We start from the raw sequence: 23,605 nt of genomic DNA, 5'->3' as shown, positions 1-23,605 counted from the left end.
AAGGCATAGAGGAGGGGCAGACAATATTTGATTGACAGCTGAGATTTGTAAATGAGTTTACAACAGCTATGAATGCTTCAATAAAAAAGGAATTTGGATTTCATGTTTAATTTGAAAAGGACTTTTATTATACAGCTTTTTATGTCTGGGTGACAGGTCCACTTTAATAGGACACAGACTGCACAGAAATAAGTTCTGCCATAGAGAATGCATAAGTTACAAAATACAGGTATGGGATCAGTTATCTGGAAACCCGTTATCCAGAAAGGTCTGAATTACGGAAAGGCCGTCTCCTATAGACTTCCTTTTATCCAAATAATCCACATTTTTAAAAATGATTTCCTTTTTCTATGTAATAATTAATCAGTACCTTGTACTTGATCCAAACTAAAATATAATTATTCTTTATTGGAAGCAAAACCAGCCTATTGTGTTTATTACATGATTTTCTAGTAGATTTAAAGTATGAGGAATAAGATCCAAGTTACGGAAAGATCCATTATCCTGGAAGCCCCAGGTCCTGAGCATTCTGGATAACAGATACAATATCTGTAGAAACCACTATATACAGTGTTTAGATCCCCTTTAATGACATGCCTTGTTTACTGACTTGCAGCAGGTTTAGCTGAGACTCACATCTATGTGAACAGTCATTTAACAAGTCAGTGTTTAAAGGGATACTGTCATGGGAAAAAAAAATTTCAAAATGAATCAGTTAATAGTGCTGCTCCAGCAGAACTCTGCACTGAAATCCATTTCTCAAAAAAACAAACAGATTTTTTTATATTCAATTTTGAAATCTGACATGGGGCTAGACATATTGTCAATTTCCCAGCTGCCCCTGGTCATGTGACTTGTGCCTGCACTTTAGGAGAGAAATGCTTTCTGGCAGGCTGCTGTTTTTCCTTCTCAATGTAACTCAATGTGTCTCAGTGGGACCTGGATTTTACTATTGAGTGCTGTTCTTAGATCTACCAGGCAGCTGTTATCTTGTGTTAGGGAGCTGCTATCTGGTTACCTTCCCATTGTTCTTTTGTTTGGCTGCTGGGGGGGGAAAGGGAGGGGGTGATATCACTCCAAATTGCAGTACAGCAGTAAAGAGTGATTGACGTTTATCAGAGCACAAGTCACATGACCTGGGGCTACTGGGAAATTGACAAAATATCTAGCCCCATGTCAGATTTCAAAATTGAATATAAAAAAATCAGTTTGCTCTTTTGAGAAATGGATTTCATTGCAGAATTCTGCTGGAGCAGCACTATTCACTGATTCATTTTGATTTTTTTTTTGATTTTCCATGACAGTATCCCTTTAAGTTATACTGATTTGTTTGTTTTTTTTAAAAAAATTCATTTAACAGTCACTTAACAGTCAGTGTTTAAGTTATACTGATTTGTTTGTTTTTTTAAAAAATTTCAGTGAAATATTAACACATGCCAATCCATCTGCTGGGGTTAAATACATGTTTGGACATCGTTGCTGCTGGAATAAAAAGAGCATTTATTCTAGTGAATGGCATTCTGAATAGGATTTGAGTGTCTACACCCTTGTAGCTTGATCACTTGGCAACTGAGTCAACAGCACCCTGGCAACATGTCACAAATGTAAAAAAAAAAACAAAAAGCCAGAGGGATCTCCGTTAAGGACTGAATGGTGGTTTGGACATAAGAGTTATGCCAGGGATTGCTTCTGGATCCTGGGTAAGCCCGATGTTCCAACATTATGCACTACCTCCTAAAGCCATGATACTTTCTATGGCGCTTTTCAATATATATTAATTAAATCAATTCAGAATTATCGCTCTAGCTGTTTGCATTCCCTGCATTACTGGTTCCGACTCCTGTAACAATGTAGCAGAAGCCAGGTGACTTTAAAGACCTGGAGAAGAACTGGCGTCTGCTACATTGTTTCAGGAGTCAGAACCAGAGGACAGAACTGGATAAGCAAGTACTGTTTTCAACACAAATAACTATTGTAATGTTTATTGGAAAGTTGCTTAGAATTACATTCTCTTTGATTATGGAAAAAATTTCTTTTGGGTGGAGTTCCTGTTTAAATGTGAGGACAAGCAAGGAAAACACTGTTCATTTATGAAAATGTAGCTTAAAATCGCACACTTAAATGCTAAGAGTGCCTTAAAGAGTTATGGGGACATTAGAAACACATTTTATTAAAATATAGTAATTTGCCTTTCTGTTCTTCCACATTTAAAAGGCTTTCTGGCTCCTGGGTTCAGTGATACCCACCATAAAAGGTTATATTTGTATTATTTATTATTACTTATCTATCTTCTCAGACCCTACCCTATTCATCTTAAAAGGATGCCCACCTTTAAGGTTTATTATTACTTATCTATCTTCTCAGACCCTACCCTATTCATCTTAAAAGGATGCCCACCTTTAAGTATGTTATAGAACGGCTACTTTTTTTTTTTTATTGTTTATGAATTATTTGCCTTCTTCTGACTCTTCTGAAAATGAGAGTCACTGACCCCATCTAAAAACAAATGCTCTGTAAGGCTACACATTTATTGTTATTGCTACTTTTTATTACTCATCTCACTATTTATGGCAATTTCAAGACTATTTATGCCATATTCAGGACTCTTATTAAAATCTATATATGGTTGCCGGGGTAATTTGGACCCTAGCAACTAGAATTGCAAACTCAAGAGATGCTAAAAAAAAGCTAAATCTCAAAAACCACACATAGGGCCAGATTCAATTTAATGGGAAAAGGGTTTATCAAGTAAAAAGTCATGGACGAGATTCAATTTGAGATGCAATTTGATTCAGAGAAACGTATCTCACGGTTTGTCACGTGAAAGCTCTATTGAAGTCTATGGGGAAAAACTGGAACTTGAATACATATGCAGGTGCAACCAAACAAGTGAATGACCAGGTGGTGGGACAAAGTGGGCGCAAAGATTATTTGAACCCTGGACCAATGATCACAAAATGTGTTTTTTTCCCTTTGTAGATATCAAGGTTTAAGATTTAAGCCTTATTAGTGGTTATATTCAAATGACAAAGATTACAGAACAGTACACTGGTACAGACAGTGTCGGACTGGGCCAGCGGGATACCGGGAAAAAACCCGGTGGGCCCCGACCCCTAATGGGCCCCCGCCGGGCCAGTCCCCCGTCCCGATCATACTTCAAAGAAAAAAAGGTTTTTCTATGTGCCACGCAGCGACATTTGTGCATACACGCGGCGCCTACACGCAGGCGCGCCGAGCAGCGCCTTCACGCGAGCGTGCTCAGCGCGTCACAGTAGGGAGGCCGGGGGGTAGGAGGGGGCCCTGGACTTTAGTCCCGGTGGGCCCCGGGCCCCCCAGTCCGACCCTGGGTACAGATCTGCTGTGTTAAAGGAATTTAGAGCTCAAGGTTAAAGGTCATTCTGTTAATAAGGGTTATATACAGTATTTATAAAAAAAAAAAATGACACCCTTTCTGATCACCCTTCCAATAAAATACTGTATGCCTCACAAAGGTCATTATTTTGGCCACACACATGGCCCCAAAAGCTGCCGACACAGGTTTGCAACCAGTGATAGCTGTTATATGGCCTGATTTACTAGGAGCAAATACCCAACTGCGCCCCAAATTATTCCATGTGTTATTGAAAGCATCAGACCTAGGCGGGGGGAGTATGGTATAAAGCTTCTGCCTATGTTATACAAAAATAGAGCTCCAGGCACAGTTGAAGATAACATATCCATAGAATATGACTGGCTGCTCAATATGAGATACCTCGGGCCCAGTGGCCATGAACAAAGAGGCAATTAGTAGAGAGCGGTCACACACAGCTGGGTTCCAGAGCTACGTACAAAGGATCAGCTGTCTTTGCATTTTATTTCTGTGGCCTCCAACGGAATGCTTGCAGCGGAATCTAGAAATCACTATTGGACCCAGCCATGTGGTTAAGTGGAAGCTTTCTCGAGCAGCAGAAAATCCTCCAATATTCAGTTATAAGATTCCCCAGTGAGAACATCGGATCAGAAACCGCTCTTGTCTGAATGCTCTATAATAAAGGGAACTAGAATCTAATAGTTATTGAGATTTAACCCTATAAATTGCACAGGAAAGTTACATTTTCAGACACAAAAGTCATGTTTTTTTCTCATGGGTCAGTGATTTTCCCAGAATTCCAGCTCAATGATGACTGCGTCCGCCACAATTGTGCCCGATGTGCCCAACAACTGCAATTGGCATATGTCATATTTATGCCAAACATAAATAAATAAATAAATATTTATTTTAAATAGAGGTGATTCCCCACTCAAAAGGATTCCAGGTAGTGTGCCTTCAACTTGCTGGGACCATTTCTACCCCTTTCCCAATGGCTGACAGCCTCTCCCTCACCTCTTTCCAGTTGTTGGATTCTGGCATTTAGACTGCCTCTGCTTTCCATGGTGGATGGTGCACAGATTCTTTGGAAAGCAAAGGGACTTCAAGTCCCAGACTTCATCACTTCAACATTGATCACGTTGCCTGGCTCAGAATGGTTGAATGACGCGTAAGGATTAGGGGGTGGGGAAATGGTCCCTGCAAACCACAGACAGACAATCATGGTTTCCTTTCAGTTTGTGTAATCAGATATGTCTGTCCAAAAAATAAATCTATATTTATTTTTGGACGTTCAGAGAGTATTTATGTAATATTTTTACATATGCCCATCTTAATAAAGTCATGTCAAAAAGGGGGGTATTTGTTCCCCTTTAAGTAATGAATTCTGGGCTTGTAAATATCACAAACTAGAGAGAAATTTTATAGAAATAATACTACATATTAAAAGGCTGTGCTAGTGCATTGGTAGTGTAGCTTTTATCTGTGTGTGCACTCCGCTTCAGCAAACCTTGAACCACTGCAATTACAGTTACATGAATAATCAATTTTAATCTCCTTTGGGAATTAAGTCAGTGAATTGCACAACACAGAGTTCTAATAATAATTTTGTAAAGAATAAATGAACAGTTGTTGCTCAGAGGCATTAAGCTGTTTCCTTTTGCCTTACGTATAAAATGGCACAAGCGAGCGAAATGCGTTTTCACTTATTAGATAATAAAAATCAAGAAATAGGATGTCACGGAAGGCTCATCTGTTTAATGAGAATTTCCATTGCTTTTCTTTTTCTTTCTGGTGTATTCTTTACCAACAACTGCCCACTGAAAAAATGTCTCCCCCCATGAATAGCTTCTAAGAGGCATCTTTCTGTTGTTTCCTAGAAACAAAATTCTAGAGATTGAGTTTCTTGCTCGTAGCAAAACTCCAGCCTTAATGAGACACTTGTAGCCTTGAATTATATGATTGCTAACAGGTCTCGTTTTTGACTAACAAACTCAAGAGGGACCAATGTAATCGATGGTAGTGGAATAGTTAATTGCCCTGAAGACCACCCCTCCTGCCAGGTCATTCTAGATAATGAATGCCAGGTTGATAAAAATCCCCATACTACCCTCTTGAAGTTGCTAAGCACCCTTGATCCTATCATAGAATAACTCTGGAGTCTGTCTGTATACTTACTTTCAATTCCTTCTTTGGGCTTACAGGAAGGACTCTAGAATGCCATTGCCAAGTATTTCTTGAGTAGATATTCTTTTGTGTTGCAATTCATTTACTTAAATGAGATAATGGTCGAAGAAAGACTGGAAAAGGAGAACAGAATTTTTTAAAAAAAGAGTTCCACTGTAAATAATACAAGACATAACACGGTAGAAAAGTGCTGACATTGCAGAACAATGTTGTTTCTTGACTTTTCAGGCTACGATGGAAGACATGATATTGGGGAAAAAGTAAATTAATAAAATCATTTTTGTTGGGTTGTTGCTGTAAATTCCAGGAAAATGAGAAATCCAGGAATATAAAGAAGGGTGAGCTTTATTGATTTCCCCTGAAGTAACTAAGCCAATATAACTTCATAACAGATCCTCCTTTAAGTAAATTAATTGCCCCTTTTTAATTCTCTATTTCAGTGTCCTTTTTGTGTATATATACACCATATATATAATTTTAACCTGCACCATGGAACAGTATACAAAATGTATCTGAACTTCTGTTGACCTAACTATTCTACTTTCCTAGGAATAGTGATGTGCGGGACATCCAAAAGCCTGTGTCACCAGTGTGTTAACCCACAGATCAGCCGGGTTCCGGCCGATACTGGCACAAACTATTAGGGTCTAACTGATCTAACTGTGCCCCATGTCCACTTAAGTGCCTGCCCTGCTCCCTCCATGGCATCAGAGTCGGGGACTGGTCAGGCACAGATATATAAGGAGACACGTGGCAGGCCAGGTTGGGTGCAGGTCCTACAGCATACCTCCCAACTGTCCTGTTTTCAGAAAATTCTCTGCACTGAACAGCCAAAAAAAAGAAACAAAGTTTTTAACTTAATTATCTTTTGGCAGAGAGCCCAGAACAGCCCCCAGGTGCAAATAAGATACTTTGTAACAATTTTGAGATAAGCAAATACGTTTTAAAGGGCAATTCAAGTTCATTAGCAAAACTGTAATAACTGGGGAAAAAAAACACAGAAATATGTTCAAACGTTGATAACCTGCCAAATTTTGTAAAATGAACATGGTAATTAGGGGTGTGGCCGCAAAAATGGGTGGGGTCAAAATTAATTTGCCACGCTACGTGCAGCTAATTGTTTTGTTCTCTTTTTATTTCTCAAATGTTGGGAGGTATGCCTACAGTGTCAGGTTAGGGTCGGTATGGGCCAAAAAATTATCAACCTGGCCCATGTCCTGCAGACTATAATTTAGAGCTTTTTCATGTCCTACAGACAATATTTTAGAGCTTTTTCATGTCCTACAGACAATATTTTAGAGCTTTTCCATGTCCTGCAGACAATTGGGTATATTTATCAAAAAGTTAGAGATGGCCACAGTCCTCTAGAGTGAAATTCCGTCACTCTCCATTTATTTCTATGGGATTTTTAAAAGAGTATTTATCAACGGGTGATATCCTTTGATAAATATGCCTTTCAAAATCCCATAGAAATCAATGGAGAGTGGTGGAATTTCACTCTAGAGGATTGTGGCCATCTCTGAATACACTTTTTGATAAATATACCCCTATATGTTAGAGCTTTTCTATCTGCTCATATAGGTGTCACACATAGGTGTCACTCACTATAGGCTCTTCCTTATATTATCCCTGCCCTGTTGTGGAAGTCCACTATGTCAGACACCTCACCAACCCTTCATATATCTGACTGCTCAAAGGCCAATGGCTCTTTTGCTTTTGACATCAAAGGACATAAAGGGCTTTTGCATTAGAGGATCCTATTGATTAAAATTCCTATCAGTGTATGTAAACATTTTCAGATTAGGCAGTATAAAAGAAGCATTTTGATGTGACCAAAGCAGAGTTGAATTTCTACTTATAGTTTAATATAATCCATTTTATTCTCTTCCCTCAGTTCCCTACTGGCTTTCATGGACACTTCAGAAGTCACATGCGAAATGACATTTATCAAGAATATCGCAGAGAAGCCAGGCCTGAGCCGCCGCATGTTTTTCAGAAAAGGATAAAAGTGAGTGGTGTTGCAAATGCTAATTTAAAGAACATCTTGTTCACCAAGCTAAAAGAAATATTGCTACTTAAATGTTAATGTACTCTCTGTCACAGGCAGAATACACTAGATGTTTAGAACATTGTATCTTAGGCACTGACTGTTTGCCTTGCCAACTACTAGTACAGATATGGGACCTGTTATCCAGAATGCTCAGGACCTGAGGTTTTCCAGATAACGGAAATCTTTCCATAATTTGGATCTTCATAAAGTCTTCTAGAAAAACATGGAAACATTAAATAAATTCCAATAGGCTAGTTTTGCTCCTAGTAAGGATTAATTATATTTTAGTTTGGATCAAGTACAAGGGACAGTTTTATTATTACAGAGAAAAAGGAAATAATTTTTAAAATTTTGGATCATTTGATTATAATGGAGTCTATGGGAGATGGCCTTTCCGGAATTCTGAGCGAATAACGGATCCTATACCTGTAATTCGTAACCTGAGTAAGGCTAGGGTCATATTTGTCACCCTATGGCAGTGGTCCCCAACCAGTAGCTCGCGAGCAACATGTTGCTCTCCAACCCCTTGGATGTTGCTCTCAGTGGCCTCAAAGCAGGAGCTTATTTTTGAATTCCAGGCTTGGAGGCAAGTTTTGGTTGTATAAAAACCAGATGTACTGCCAAACAGACTCTCCTGTAGGCTGTCAGTCCATATAGGGGCTACCAAACAGCCAATCAAAGGCCTTATTTGACATCCCCGTGGACTTTCTCATGCTTGTGTTGCTCTCCAACTCTTTTTACATTTAAATGTGGCTCACGAATAAAAAAGGTTGGGGACCCCTGCCCTATGGTATAGATAGCTCCGGTTATGATCTTCTACATTATAGTTAGCTTTAGTAACTTGGGTTTGATAGGAAAGGTTAGTCCCTACCATAACTTACATTACAGGAAGGCTTACAGTGGTTGGATTTACTTCTAAACACCATCGTACACACAACAGTGATATGTTAAGGGCAACTGTTAAGACCAAGGAAAGATTACCACAATAATTTTATGTTGAAACTGTCCACAATCAGGTGAACTAGACTATAATAAGGCTGAACTACATTGTCTAATAAAGTAGGTGTGATGCCCAGATGTGTCATCGTAGACTATAAAAAATGGAAGATAACCATACTGGAAGTGTAAAAATACAGTATTTTATTAACACTTGGAAAAAAAGCAGAATCTTACAGCCCATCTGTATATGGGACACTGCAAGAAGAAAAAATATCTTAAAGGGGATGTTCACCTTTGCATTAGCTTTTAGCATGACGTAGAGAGTGATATTCTGAGACAATTTGCAATTGGTTTTCATTTTTTATTATTTGTAATTTTTGAGTTATTTAGCTTTTTATTAAGCAGCTCTCCAGTTTGCAATTTCAGCAATCTTGTTGCTGGGGTTTACATTACCCTAGCAACCATGCATTGATTTGAATAGGAGACTGAGATATGAATAGGAGAGGCCTGAATAGAAAGATGAGTCATAAAAAGTAGCAATAACAAAACATTTGTAGCCTTACAGAGCATTTGTTTTTTTAGATGGTGTCTTGGTTGGCAGATTCTCGTTCCAAAATGGGTTCATAGATCACGACAACTACTGTGTATGCTACTGTAACTCATAGCTACCTGTGGCTTTTCCTGTGTTTAATATTGAGTTGACTTGTGTTTCTTTACTCTTGAAAATTCATTTTTCCACCCATGTATTTCAAAATGTTCATTAGCAGGTTCCACCTGCAAATGCATTAAAGGGGAATTAAAGTCTAAAATAGAATAAGGCTAGAAATGCTGTATTTTGTATACTAAACATAAACTTACTGCACCACAAGTCTAATCAAACAAATGATTTATGCTTTCAAAGTTGGCGACAATGGGGTCACCATCTTGTAACTTTGTTCAACATGTTTGCAAGACCAAGACTGTGCACATGCTCAGTGTGGTCTGGGCTGCTTAGGGATCGTCATAAATTATCAAAAACGCACAAGTCAAATAACATCTTCCAGAAGCCGATACAGCAAGACTGATTAATAATTAGAAGATGCAGACTGCACTGGTTCCTGTGTTGTCATGTAATCTAATGGGAACTTTATAGTTTTTGTATTGTTTACAAACTTTCTCCAACTGTGCAGAACCAGTGGCTGCAGCAAAATAATCCTCCAAATAGAATCCCAGTTTATCATCTTAATCTGACTCCATGATCTTTGTCCCTGCAGCTGGAGTTGGAAACAGTAAAGGTGATGTAAAGGCAAAAATAAAATCCAATACAAATCTCTATACAGTTTCCAACTACTCTACAGGGAAACAAACAAAGCTGCTTGAGTTCTGTATGGCTGGGAAGTAAGGCGGGGGCTCCCCCTGCTGTTCATAAGTATGATTGTTTCCCTGCAGAGCAGTTAGGCACAATTCCTATTCACAGCAATAAATGAAGGGAGAATTTCACTGCATAAAGTCAGGTTTCTTATAAAAACAGTACACATTTTTTAATTAAAGTATATTGGAGATAGGTTTCTTTTTCATTAAAGAAAGTAAAAATGGGATTTTATTTTTTTTGCCTTTACATGCCCTTTAATAAGCAAGAGTTGAATGAGGAAAGGCTACACATTCTATTAAAGGGGAACTATCGTGAAAATTAAAATTTTATATAAGCTTCAGCATACTGAACGAAATACAATCAATTAATTCTGTACCATTTCTGAAATAATCAAGTTTATCTTCACTATCCCTTTTTCAGCATCTGTTTCTCTTCATTCTCTCTTCATGCAGGAGTTGGGTGTCAGATATTCATTAGAAGTTAGATCCAATATTTCTTATAGGGGGGCTCTTTTTGCCTAGAAGATGTATTAGAGCTCACTCAATTAAAATCGCCAGAAATCCTGTCTCTCTACATGCAGAATTTTTGCAAGAGGCAGTTATTTTGTTAGATTATGTTTGTACTGGAATCAGTTATTTGAGTGAGCTCTAATTCATCTGCTAGAAAAGGAAGCTCCCCTATAAGATATATTGGATCTAACTGTCAATGAATATCTGACACCCAACTCCTGCATGAAGAGAGAATGAAGAGAAACAGATACTGAAAGAGGGATAGTTAAGATAAACTTGATTATTTCAAAAATGATGCAGAATGTTTAATTGATTGTATTTAAAAAGTTTCTTATTTCAATATGATGAAGCTTATATTAAATTTTCATTTTCACAATTAGCAAGCTACAGCAGCATCTGTTTCCTTAGTAAACAAGGGGTTTTAGAATCTGTCAGTTTCATAAAGGCTTTGTGATTTCTGCTGATTAACCAACCTGTAAAAAATAAAACATTCTATATAAGAATGTTCTTTGGGGCTGTTTGATTAAATAGACAATGTTGCCTCATTCATTAACCTGCAGTCTATGAAATCATGCATCAAGTAATACTCTCAAAGGGATTAGATTTGTGAGTGTTCTTAAATTTCCTACCTTGCCCAGAGCTTACGTTTGAATGCTCTGTTGCATTATCAATGATTTTTTTTATTACATTTACAATACATTAGCATCTATTGTAAGTACATCATATAGTTTATTGCCTGACTAATATATGCCGACGGTTGCACTGTTCTTTAAAATTTAGGGATAAAAGGGGGGAAAGTGGAATATGTAGACCCAAGGACAGGTGGTCTAGTAGGGTCAGTGGTGTAGCTAGATGTTACTGGGCCCCACAGCTAATTCAATTTAGGGCCCCAATATATTGATAAATTGGCCTATTCTATTCTACCCTGAGTAGGGTTGTGACTAATGTAGATATATATGTGAAGAGAGAATGTGCCTCATAGGTGACCAGTGCCCAAGGAGGTAAGTTCACTAAGACCAGAGCTGACCTTTGACTATCTGTCACCTACAGTCACTATGGCAAGTCTATAACCTCCCTGTCTTTCCCCATGATTTGGCTTATACAGCCAGGGTCAGACTGGACATTGTGGGGCCCACCGGGTTCCAAACCTCTGGGGCCCCCCTGCCAGCATGTGTCAAACTGGGCCAGCGGGACACCAGGAAAAAACCCGGTGGGCTCGGCCCTCATGTGCCCCCCACCAGCCCAGATCTGCTCCTTTGGCTGCCCCAAAAAATATTTAGCCGCGGCGGTGTAGGCACGGCGCGTTTTCTGTGCATGCTCGCCGCACTTCTTTTTCGCATGCATGCCGCACATTCGCAGATGAGAGTGCCGGTGCCGACAGGTTTACAGGTAGGAGGTGGCCACCGGGACTGCCTCCGGGACTGCCAGGAGGGCCCTTGTTTTGCAGCCCTGGTGGGCCCCCAAGGGTCCAGTCCGACTCTGCCCCTTGCACACGTGCGTGAACGCCAGCATGCATTTGCAAATGCAGCCGTGCATGCGCACAGTCCGACGTGTGCTACCGCAGTTGTTTTTTTGGAGGGGTGGGCCCGCAAAACTGGGCAGGTGGTCTGGGCCGGGGCCACTGGATTTTTTCCTGGTGTCCCGTTGGCCCAGTCTGACCCTGTAAACAACCTTGAATAGAAATATATTTTTATTTCCAACTATAGGCTTTGTAAACATGTCTGCCCTTGTGGGTGCACTGAAAATCTAGTCCATTAAAACTATATAGCAGAAATAGCTAATGGCCATATCCAAAACCGAAGGACCAAGACTAAGGACAGCTGTTATAGTTGGAAAAGCATGGTGGGTCAGAATTGAACACTCTGGGATTGGATTGTTCCATGTATGTGCTACTGCCATTGTTGCTTCCTAATTAGTATATTATTATCTTGTGGATTTTTTTTTACTGGTGTCCCCAGAGTAGGGTTTTGGGAATTTATTACTGTTCATATCCCTTTCCCCTACAGGCTCATTTGTTGGTGCATATGTCTTGATGATAGCACTAATAATTTTAAGCTGTATCCCACTTTCTAGATATTAGTACACACGTTGGCTCAGTGAGTATGTGGTTATTTGAAGAAAATCAAGGAATACATTTCAGTAAAAGGAGGCTGCTCTATGTTTTGGTTGAGTTAGTCAGTTACTTTTCTTTAATGTGCATACAACTTAAAGGAGAACTAAACCCTAAAAATTAATATGGCTAAAAATCCTGTATTTTAAATAATGACCTTATTGCATCAGTCTAAAATGTCTGCTTCCCAATAGCAGCAATGATCCAGGACTTCAAACTTGTCACAGGGGGTCACCATCTTGGAAAGTGTCTGTGACACTCACATTCTCAGTGGGCTCTGAGCAGCTGTTGAGAAGCTAAGCTTAGGGCTCGTCACTAATTATCCAGCAGAAAATGAGGTTGGTCTGTAATATAAGCTGATGCTACAGGGCTGATTATTAAATTCTGATGCTAATTGCACTGGTTTCTGTGCTGCCATGTAGTAATTATGTGTATTAATTACTAGTCAGCCTGATATTGTGACTTTCTATTCTATGTGTACTGTATATTGTGAGTGGGTCCCTAAGCTCAGTAAGTGACAGCAGCACAGAGCATGTACAGTGAATCAGCAAAAAAGAACACGGTGAGCTACTGGGGCATCTTTGGAGACTCAGATCTTCCCTGCTAAAGGGCTGTGGTTGCCTTGGGCTGGTACAGGAACCCAAAACATAATGTACAACATTTCTAGCTACTTCTTTAGTTAAGCTTTAGTTCTACTTTAATGCAGTAATCCTCAACCATAGACTCGTGAGCAGCATTTTGCTCACCAACCCTTTGGATGTTGCTCCCAGTGGCCTCAAAGCAGGTGCTTATTTTTTAATTCCTGTTTTGGAGCCAAGTTTAGGATGTACTGCCAAACAAAGTCTCCTTAGGCTCCCAGTCCACATAGATGCTACCAAATGGCCAATCACAGAACTTATTTTGCTCTTATTTCATCTAAATGTGACTCACGAGATAACTGTGCCACTCACCCACAACTGCAGTTAATCTGCTGCCACCATTATAGAGGAGCTGATACTTGGGAAATGCAGGCTGAAGTGCTACATGCCCAGCACCCTCCTCATTTCTGCCTACCCCTAGTTTTTCAAATCTGCCCAGAAATATCTGGTTAATCCCTGACTAGGTATCAGCTGAGCAGGTTGTAATTTTAGCCCTGTGCACAGGCCAATACTTTCCTGACTTAGTCTAGCTTTAGACTATTCTATTGTTGATTGCATCATACCCTTGCCATAAAGCAAGACAGCGTTGCTGTGCTTTTGCAAGAAAGAGAAAGTGAAACGACTGCTAGTAGAGAGATTTTATTGCCATGCACAAGCACTAAGCTGCGTTTTTAAGAAATGCTAGTTATTATTATTGTTATTATTATTTATGGTTTCTACTCATTCACCTTCAAATTAGGTTTTTCTTTGGCCATTACTACTTACTTATTCCAAGTAATAAGTAATATGCCTATTAGTCTACTTCTATTTGCCTGTCCTGCTTTATAGATGATAAATGGAGTTTTCCATTATATCTGCATGCTTGGGAGTAAGTAATGTTTAGAGTTCTTGCTGTTATCTAAACATGAGGCAAAAGTCTTTTTTAAGTATAAGAACAACTTTACAATACCCCCCCCCCTACAAAATGAACTAAGGTAAAAACTATTAGGAGATAGAAATCCAAATGATACATAAGGCCCGTAAATTATAATATTGTTTGCACACAATTTTGATGGCCATAGAAATACTGTATTCCATCAGGTATTCATCTCAGTTGAAAGGGACAATTTTGTTGCAGCTAAGGTAACAATTCCTTTCTTCAATAGGAGCAGATTTCGTGTGACCTCTCCTATTGATTCAGCCTCATGCTTCTCATGTATTGATGGTATCACCGCACTCTGCAGCACGAGGAACAATACTTTAAGAATTGTACAGCTGAAATTCCAGAATTTTTTTTTCTAAAAAGATAAAGAAGTGTTTTACTGCTGTATTTTTATCTCCTTCTTATAAAACTTACCTCTCAACTGTGCCAGTTCAGCCCGTAGTCCTGGATTGTTACTGAAAGGTCCCGACCTTCTGTTTGATCTGCAGTGATACCAGAAAAATATAAAATGTTTCTAAAATTTAATTAAAATAGAGACTTTTTGGCATAGAGCCCAAAATACTCAGCACGTGCACTTAGAGACATTTGTAACAATATTTCGATAAGCAAAGATACAATTGTAACTATTTAAGATAAGCAGGTCTCTTGGGAGAATTGAGACTTACAGCTTTAATGGCAATTCAGCTATTAGCAAAAATGTAATAACATTTTAAAATCGCTATAAATGTGTTCAAACTTTCCATATTTGCCTGGCAAATTTTGTAAATTGAACATGGTATTTAGGGGGTGTGGTCATAATATAGTCAGAACGTTTTATCCCTCTTTTTGATTTTCAAATCAGAGACAAATAACAAATAACTCGGAACAGGCCCTACATCTGCAGTTAGGGCTGCCACCTGGCCGGTATTTTACCAGCCTGGCCGGTAAAAATAAAGCTTTATGCCAATGTTGTTAATAGGAAAAAACGGTAAGAATATAGAAAGGCCGGTATTTTTTTCCAGAAAAGGTGGCAAGCCTATCTTCAGTCTGTATTGCATGGTCAGGAAAAAAATGCACGACTGAGAGTATGGGGCTTCATGCTCCTTTACAGAATTTAAGATGCAGCGAAATGCACCCTAAACAGGGTTTAGGGTAATAACTAGGGATGCACCGAATCCACTACTTTGGATTCGGCCGAACCCCTGAATCCTTCACGAAAGATTCTGCTGAATACCGAACCCATACCCTAATTTGCATATGCTAATTAGTGGTGGGAATGGGAAAACATTTTTAACTACCTTGTTTTGTGACTAAAAGTCACGCTATTTCCCTCCCTAATTTGCATATGCAAATTAGGATTCGGATTCGGTTCGGCTGGGCAGAAGGATTGGGCCGAATCCGAATCCTTCTGAAAAAAGCCGAATCCTGGCCGAATCCTGAACCGAATCCTGGATTCGATGCATCCCTAGTAATAACAGGGCGAAAATTTGGAGACGGGTAAGGAGTGTGAGAGATATCTACATCTACATCTTCCCCTTGCCCACCCCTCATTACTATGGCACTGCTAAAAACAAACAGAGCTGTACTCATCTGGGAAATGCAGGTCATTGTGCTCCATTTTAGTGAACAATGACCTGCGGCTTTGAGCACAAAGTGTAAAAAAACTGGTTTTTGAACCTCCTCGTGAGGCAACTTCAGTCGACTTCGGAAAACGAATTGTGCCATCCCGCCAGCGATTTACATTTTAGCCGGCGTGAAGGCAGTTCGGGGAGATTAGTCGCCCCGAAGACGAGGGGTTGCCGTGCGACTAATCTCCTCACATCTGCCTGTGTGCCCTGACCCTTATGCTGATTGCAAGGTTTATTGTACAAGAGTACAGAGCTAGATGGGAGGGGGCAGAATTTATAGGCCTGCGATTCCAATAATAATCTTTAGATAACTATACGCATTGACTGTTTGTTGTTAATAAAACGTTGCTTTAAACTAAACATAATAAGAGTAAATCTCACAAGCTTCCCTCTCAGTCACACCTTCCCTCTCTTTTCCCTCTTGTCTCTCAGCACAGCATTATGTTCCGCCCCCCCTGCAGGGAAGCCATGTGACCAGCTCTCCCGGCTTCAGATTGGTCAGTCAGCTCAATGCAGGAAACAGGGAGCTGGTCAATTTTCAGTCAGAGAGAAATGACCCAGCTCTGTGTTTACATTAATGAGGTTGTGATATTCTGAGGAAATTTGCAATTGGCTTTAATTTTTTAGTTATAGTTTTTCAGTTATTTCGCTTTTTATTCAGCAGCTCTCCAGTTTACAGTTGCAGCAATCTGGTTGCTAGGGTCCAAATGACCCTAGCAACCGTGCATCGGTTTGCATAAGAGACTGGAATATGAATAGGAGAGGCCTGAATAGAAAGATGAGTAATAAAAAGTAGCAATAACAAGACATTTGTAGATTTTACAGAGCATTTGTTTTTAGATGGGGTCAGTGACCCCAAGTTGGAAGAAGTCAGAAGAAGAAGGCAAATAAATCCGAAACTATAAAAATAAATAAATAAATAATGAAGGCCAATTGAAAAGTGTCTTAGAATTGGTCATTAGTATAACAAACTAAAAGTAGACTTTGTAGATATAGGCCCTAATCAGTGACCGGCAAATGAATCAATAAATATTTCCATTTTACATATTTTACTTTAAGCGACCATTTTGTGACCTTCTGTGTGTAGCGAAAATATGATCATAACAGGTTTATGCAGGACCCTTGGGAGGAAAACACCAGGGAGATATCTGACCAATCTACAACAAAGTATCAGTCAGACTGGCCGACAGTTTGCCATAATAAGCTGTCAAATCAGTATGGAGGGGCTGCTTATTTTGCCAGGTTACTTGAGTACTTTGTAACATAGAGTACAAGGGTGTAATCAAGCCCAGATTTCTAACTGGGCCTGTGAGTCTAGCTGGATATAGAAACACAATCACGTGCACACCCGAGCCCTATGAAGTGGTAGACCCGGTGCTCGGACCCTAGGAAGTCGGCACTTCCACAATACGACAGGAACGAAGAAAACAGGTACCGGCACACAGGTGCAATTCAAGTAGGGGACTTAACACTTACGTGTTTATTAAGTCGACACAACGTTTCGGGGGCAACTCCCCCTTCGTCAGGTGATACAGCCATGCATGTGAAACAGGTTTAAATACCCAACAGAAACTCCCCCCCAGGATCCCGTTGTCCAATGTCCAGAAGGGAATTCAAAATTATCCAATCCTGGGGAACTCCCAATTAGAATGTTCAACACCGTATGTGAAAAATCCTACTTCCCAAACGAAAAAACCTATTTCCCAAACAAAAAACAGAGTACAAAAAATAAAAAATATAAGCAGAACAAAAATTTCCAAAAACAGTTATAAATATATCAAAAAAAATTGAAAAAAACAATTTTTTTTGATATATTTATAACTGTTTTTGGAAATTTTTGTTCTGCTTATATTTTTTATTTTTTGTACTCTGTTTTTTGTTTGGGAAATAGGTTTTTTCGTTTGGGAAGTAGGATTTTTCACATACGGTGTTGAACATTCTAATTGGGAGTTCCCCAGGATTGGATAATTTTGAATTCCCTTCTGGACATTGGACAACGGGATCCTGGGGGGGAGTTTCTGTTGGGTATTTAAACCTGTTTCACATGCATGGCTGTATCACCTGACGAAGGGGGAGTTGCCCCCGAAACGTTGTGTCGACTTAATAAACACGTAAGGGTTAAGTCCCCTACTTGAATTGCACCTGTGTGCCGGTACCTGTTTTCTTCGTTCCTGTGAGTCTAGCTCCCACCCCCATGCAAGCGCGTCAATCCCTCGGAATCCCATGCTCCAGTTTGCGATGGAGCACTGGGGATAACGCGTGCAGCAGCGTTAAAGGGCTGTCATCTCCAGTGCTCCTGATAAAACTAGAATGAGACTGGGTGACATGCTGCCCCTAAAATTTCCACAAATCTGGGCCTGGGTGTAACTACAGAGGAAGTAGACTCAGCAGTCGCAGGGAGGCCAGGAGTGTAGTGGGCCCTGTAGTGCCCTAATTATTGAGCGTTTTCAATAAACCTTGATAGAATAGAACTTATCAACTTGTGGCCCTGAACTGAATTTGCTGTGGGACCCAGTAACATTTAGTTACACTTTGAATATGTGCAGTATAGGGTTGCCACCTTTCCCCCGACGAACTCTGGGGCGAAACGGGGTCGTGATACAGCAGGGGATGGGGTCGTGATATATATCGGGGAGGGGTCGTGCTGTGTCGGGGGCGGGACTGCGGCATAGGGGGCAGGGCTATGACGTGGCGATTGGTCGATCGCCGCATCAATCTCAAGATATCCTGCCCAGTTTTCCTAATTTGGAAAACCGGGCAGCCAACTTTGACCCTTCACAAATCCAGGCTATACAGGTCAAAACCGGACAAGTGGCAACTCTAGTGCAGTAGCAGGGTTAAAGGGGTGGTTCAACTTTAAGTTCAAAGTTAAGCTGTCCCCTGCTCCCCCTAGGGGCCCACTGGAGATCGCACCACATCGATGTAAGAAAAACGTGAATATAGCGCATCTAGCCGGAGGCGGGGGGGGGGGCCCGGGATCACATCCTGCGCCCGGGTGCACATCCCGGTAGCATGTAGTTACGTTACTGTTGTTAATGCTACTTTTAAATATCTTATCTTTCTTTTCAGGCCTCTCCTATTCATATTCCAGTCTCTTATTCAAATCAGTGCATGCTAGGGTAAATTGTAAACTGGAGAGCTGCTGAATAAAAGATAAATAAATCAAAAACCACAAATAATAAAAAAAACATAAACCAATTTGCATATTATCTCAGAATATCACTCTCTACATCAGGGCTGTCCAACTGGTGGACCTCCCCTTCTGTGGCCCCCCCACCTACCTACTATGTTTGCTTACGATGTGTAAAATTTAAATGGTATCACTACAGAGATTAATTGGACCCTGCATTGTTTAAACCTCAAATTCAAACTAATATCATGTATTATTCACACCTGTAATCCCCCTACATTGTTCACACTGAGACCCAGACACATTGTTCACCTGTTCACACTTTATACAAAATGCTAATGGGGCACCAGCACTGCATGTAGTACATATTAGAGTGGTCCTGATATGTTTACCTGTCCCTTGCTCTGTTCTACCTTCCATATGCTCCCTGTGTGTGCCCTGCTCTGCCTGTGTGTGCCCTGCTCTGCCTGTGTGTCCTGCTCTGCCTGTGGAACATAAGCCTGGTATTTGTTCTTGGGGTTTGTTAGCATTTGAAAATAAATTATTGCTAGGGGCCCCTAAGGTGTTTAATCATGTGCTAGGGGTGCTGTGTTATCCAAGGGGAAGATGAAGCATATGGATTTAAGGGTATGTCTTAATATGACAACTTGATGAGTGATAAGTGATATCCCTGCAGTGAGCACCAACCATTTGGGTTTTTTGTGTGCTACCACAAATAATGTGGATATGGTCATATGGTAACATGGGTGCGGTTTAAAGTGGGTGTGATTTAAAAACAGGGAGTGGTCAACACTGGCTTCCATTATCGGCCCTCCAGTATTTAAGATGGAAAAATTTCGGCCTTCGGTACCACAATAGTTGGACAGCACTGCTCTACATCATAATAAAAGTTACTGCAAAGGTCAAAGAAGAAAGATTTAGTATCATAGAACTTTCTATTGGAAACTGCACTTTGTAACATTTAGATCTGGCTGAAGGAGCTGAAACTCTGCTACATTAATGGCTCCATCGATCATCATTATCTGTGACCGCTTAATCTTTTTCTAGATGTTTAACTAAAGGGAAATATTCATTGGGTGAATATTTTACTTAACATTAAGAAGTCCTTAAAGAAATACTGACACCATTAATTTAAATGTTTTTTTAACATCTAGAATTACATTGTCTTTGCATGCTGTTAATAATTTTGGCATAAAGTATTTACCTGATGCTTTTACACTACCTATCAGATCCTCATGTTCCTCTATAAGGGACTGATATATTAGTGCAGTAGTAGCAGTCCTTTAGAATTAGAACTGCTAACTGATAGTCTGAGAAGGGGATATTTGAGCAGTAATTACCTGGAATTTCAAGTGCACTCATGTGTCAGACAATTGTCCCTCTGCCATGTTGCTTATGTTTCAGAATGACAATTGCCTGACAAGCAAGCATACTAGCATGTGTAAGCATTTCCGTACTTGTGAACGGTAGTAATTTATGCATTTTTTTCCTACCCAAGAATATACTTATCGCCCAAGTGACATTGGAATCACCCCTACAGTATGTGCCACTGCCATTTATAAAAGTAGAGCTAAGCATATAGATTTTCTGCCTACAGTAATGTTGATTTAACATATTTTACCCAACTACAGTTGGAGTCACATCAAAAAATTTCTTCTAAAACAAGATGTTATTTTCTTCCAGGAGCATTCAACAAACCATATATTTTCAGAGCATGATAATCGCCATATCTTTCCAAGTTCAGTCGATGTTTTTGGAAATGTAAGTATTATTCGTATGCACTGAACCTTCATCATTAAGATTCTTCTTTGGGTATTCTCAATTACTTATCTAGATGTGAGCAGCTTACATCTTTAGGCACATTTGTCATCTACGGTATACTGTTTTTTAAGGGCAGTCCTAAAATTTAGGAATCTAAATGAGTAGAGCTTACAGGAAAGTGAAAATGGGCTATAGGTAAATATGAGCATGGTCCTGGTGGATAAGGGTGTGGTTTCACAAACATAGAATTTGTATTTTAAACTACGTCTAGTTTTATTTCTAGGGCTGGATCAATATTAAAGTAGAAGGAAAGGTTAAAACTAAGTAAGCTTTATCAGCAAGATCTATATAAATACACTAGTAAACCCTCAATGTAATGCTGCTCAGAGTCCTCTGTCAAAACAAACACAGCATTTCTTTCCTTCTATTGTGTACCCATGGGCTTCTGTATCAGACTTCCTGTTTTCAGCTTAAACCTCCAGGGCTTGGGCTTGAGCATGCTCAGTTTGCTCCTCTCCCCCTCCCTCCTCCCCTGATGTAATCTGAGTTTAGAGCTATGAGCGAGCAGGGAGAGACTCAGGAAGTGATGTCACAGCAAGGTAATATTGAAGCTGCTATCCTAAACAAACAGAGACAGTGTCTAAAGCTGTTTACTCAGGTTAGAGTACTGCAAGGTTAGAGTACTGCAGCGGGTCAGGTACCCGCTGATTACCGCAAAAACCTGCGGTACGCCCCGGGTTGTGGGTAGAAGTTCCGGGTATAGATGCGGTTCTGCGGGTTTGTGGGTCGCGGGTCGGGCCGCAGGTCTTCTCAATAGCGATTTTTACTCCTTTTTTCTGATCACGTCTACTTCTGATGAAGTCACTTCCGGTTTACAATGACAGCACTTCCTGATTCTTGATGGTAAGCGGGTCGCGGGTCTGGGTTGTGGATAAGGTACTTGTGGGTTGGATCGGGTAGTGGGTCCAAGCGGGTAAGAATACAGGTTGCAGATACGGGTCGGGTACGGGTTCCAAAAAAATGGACCCGCGCAGGACTCTAACTCAGGTATGGAAAAGCATTCCAAAGATAAAAAGGGTGTTTTAGCTTGCACTGTTGTGGCTGATCTATTGGCAGTAAACTGCCGTGGTAGCTTTCCTTCTCCTTTAAATGGGTTCTTGACTGTAGAAACTTTAAATATCTGTTTTTTGTGTGACATTAAACTGATATAAAATTAGAATCTGGCAGCGGCTGAACTTCCAATTATCTCCAATTTTTTATAATTCTAGTAAGAATCCATTACATTCGTTCTTACTATAAACCAAAAAAAAAGACTGAATTACCCCATACAAAAAAAAAAAAGGAATGATTATGGGTGGCGCAATGAGGGATTTTTTTTGCTTCTGAAATGATTCATATGATAATTAGGTTTTACTACTGTTAGAAACTGTATGTTTTAAGAGTGTAGAAATAATAAGGGTTTTGGAGAAAAGGAATAGCAGCTTCTTGCAAATTATTTGTGAGATGAGATGATAATTACTATAATGATTATATTCAGCTTTAGAAAAGAAAGGATTTTCATGCATGGGTGGTTAATTTACTGTAAATATAATGTAGCAAACGGATGCGTCTAAAGACAGTGTATTTGTTTGTCATTAAGGGCATGGGCAAAAAGAAAATCCTTAAAGCTAGGGAGTCGTACAATATTTTCCGTTGGGTGCCTCTGGAGAAGGAACTGGAGAAGCAGAGACCTCTCCTTAGCACCTACAGGATGGACTTCTGGGAACATGGCAACAGAACAGAGAAGATTCCTCAGCTCTTTGTGCCAAGGTTGAATGGAATGTCATCTGCCTCTTATGCTGGGGCAACAACCCACACACAGCTATTTCCAAGTCCACAGCCGAGACAGAACCTCACCATAGAACATGCTCATAGCAGAGTTCCTGAACAGACATCACTGAAGGTGACTGGCCATCCTGGGATATCAAGCTCTCCACTGCAGAGAACTTTGTCTGCTCCTTGTAGAAGACTGACTGTGTCTGACTGCCTTACTTGGCAAGAAAATATGCATCAGAATAGCATAAAAAATATAGAAAAGAAGTAGAAGATAATATTTTTGTGTGTCTCTGCTCTCAGGGAAGAACACTCTGTTTTGCAAATGGTTTTGAAACTGCTAACTAGTCAGGGTCCACACTTGACCGTTTGTTTTTCTGAAACCTTCATGTATCCTCTGGGTTTACTGTTTGTTTGTGGCCTTTTTTAAAGGGGAGCAATTGCGAAAATGAAAATTTAATATACGCTTCAGCATACTGAAATAAGAAACTTTCTAGATACAGTAAATTAGAAAATATGTGAAAATGAAATATATTGGATCATTCATCTGACACCCAACTCCTGAATGAAGACAGAATGAGGAGAAACAGATGCTAAGAGAGGAATAGTGAATATAAACTTGATTATTTCAGAAACAATGCAGAATTTTTAATTGATTGTATTTGGAAAGTTTCTTACTTCAGTATGAGGAAGCGTATATTAAATTTAAAATTTTTGCAATAGTTCCCCTTCAATACCCTACACAAGCTAATTATATAGTGTTTGAAGACTGAAATATGTTCAATCTCATAATATATCTGCTGAAATTATTTTTATAGGTTTTTACTGTATATACAGATTTCATGTATTATCCATTGGAAAACATATATTTTTCTGCTGAATGTGTTTTCTGGTTTTATGAATGATATTAATGCTGATGACACATGCGGCTGTTATCATACACATTTTTTGGTGGAAACTTACCAGAGCCAGGTATGCAGGTATACAGGTATGGGATCTGTTATCCGGAAACCAATTATTTAGAAAGTGCCAAATTACAGACTCCATTTAAACCAATTTTAAACAGATTTTTTTTTAATTATTTCCTTTTTCTCTGTAATAATATTGAAACAGTAGCTTCTACTTTAATGTTTACATGGATTTTCTAGTAGACTTATAGGAGAAGGAAATGTCTTTTTAATTGGGGGTGCCAAAAGTTACGCACCCCCAAGTGATCACATTTACTTACCTGACACCCCAAGCC

General features: G+C 39.7%; 2 protein-coding genes across 2 annotated transcripts in view; one reads left to right on the top strand and one right to left on the bottom strand.

Moving 5' to 3' along the window:
• The window catches only part of LOC108714688, a 45,744-nt gene extending 29,638 nt beyond the window's left edge, over positions 1–16,106 (bottom strand). The window contains exons 1-4 of the mRNA XM_018259119.2: positions 16,041–16,106; positions 14,467–14,534; positions 9,192–9,296; positions 5,525–5,646 (exon numbers count right to left, since the gene is read on the bottom strand). The gene's annotated coding sequence lies outside the window, so the exon portion shown is untranslated. The remainder of the gene's footprint in view (positions 1–5,524; positions 5,647–9,191; positions 9,297–14,466; positions 14,535–16,040) is intronic.
• Positions 1,606–22,851, top strand: LOC100049756 (uncharacterized protein C3orf84). The gene is made up of 4 exons (XM_018259120.1): positions 1,606–1,700; positions 7,428–7,541; positions 20,473–20,550; positions 22,190–22,851. Exons 1-4 carry the CDS (start codon positions 1,674–1,676, stop codon positions 22,631–22,633), a joined length of 663 nt encoding a protein of 220 aa, XP_018114609.1. The 5' UTR covers positions 1,606–1,673; the 3' UTR covers positions 22,634–22,851.
• Positions 22,852–23,605: the final 754 nt, after the last annotated feature.

Source organism: Xenopus laevis, chromosome 4L (genome assembly GCF_017654675.1).
Source record: "Xenopus laevis strain J_2021 chromosome 4L, Xenopus_laevis_v10.1, whole genome shotgun sequence".
In the NCBI taxonomy this organism is placed as follows: domain Eukaryota; kingdom Metazoa; phylum Chordata; class Amphibia; order Anura; family Pipidae; genus Xenopus; species Xenopus laevis.
Note: the sequence above shows the minus strand (reverse complement) of the source record. Positions and strands in the feature narration are given on the sequence as shown.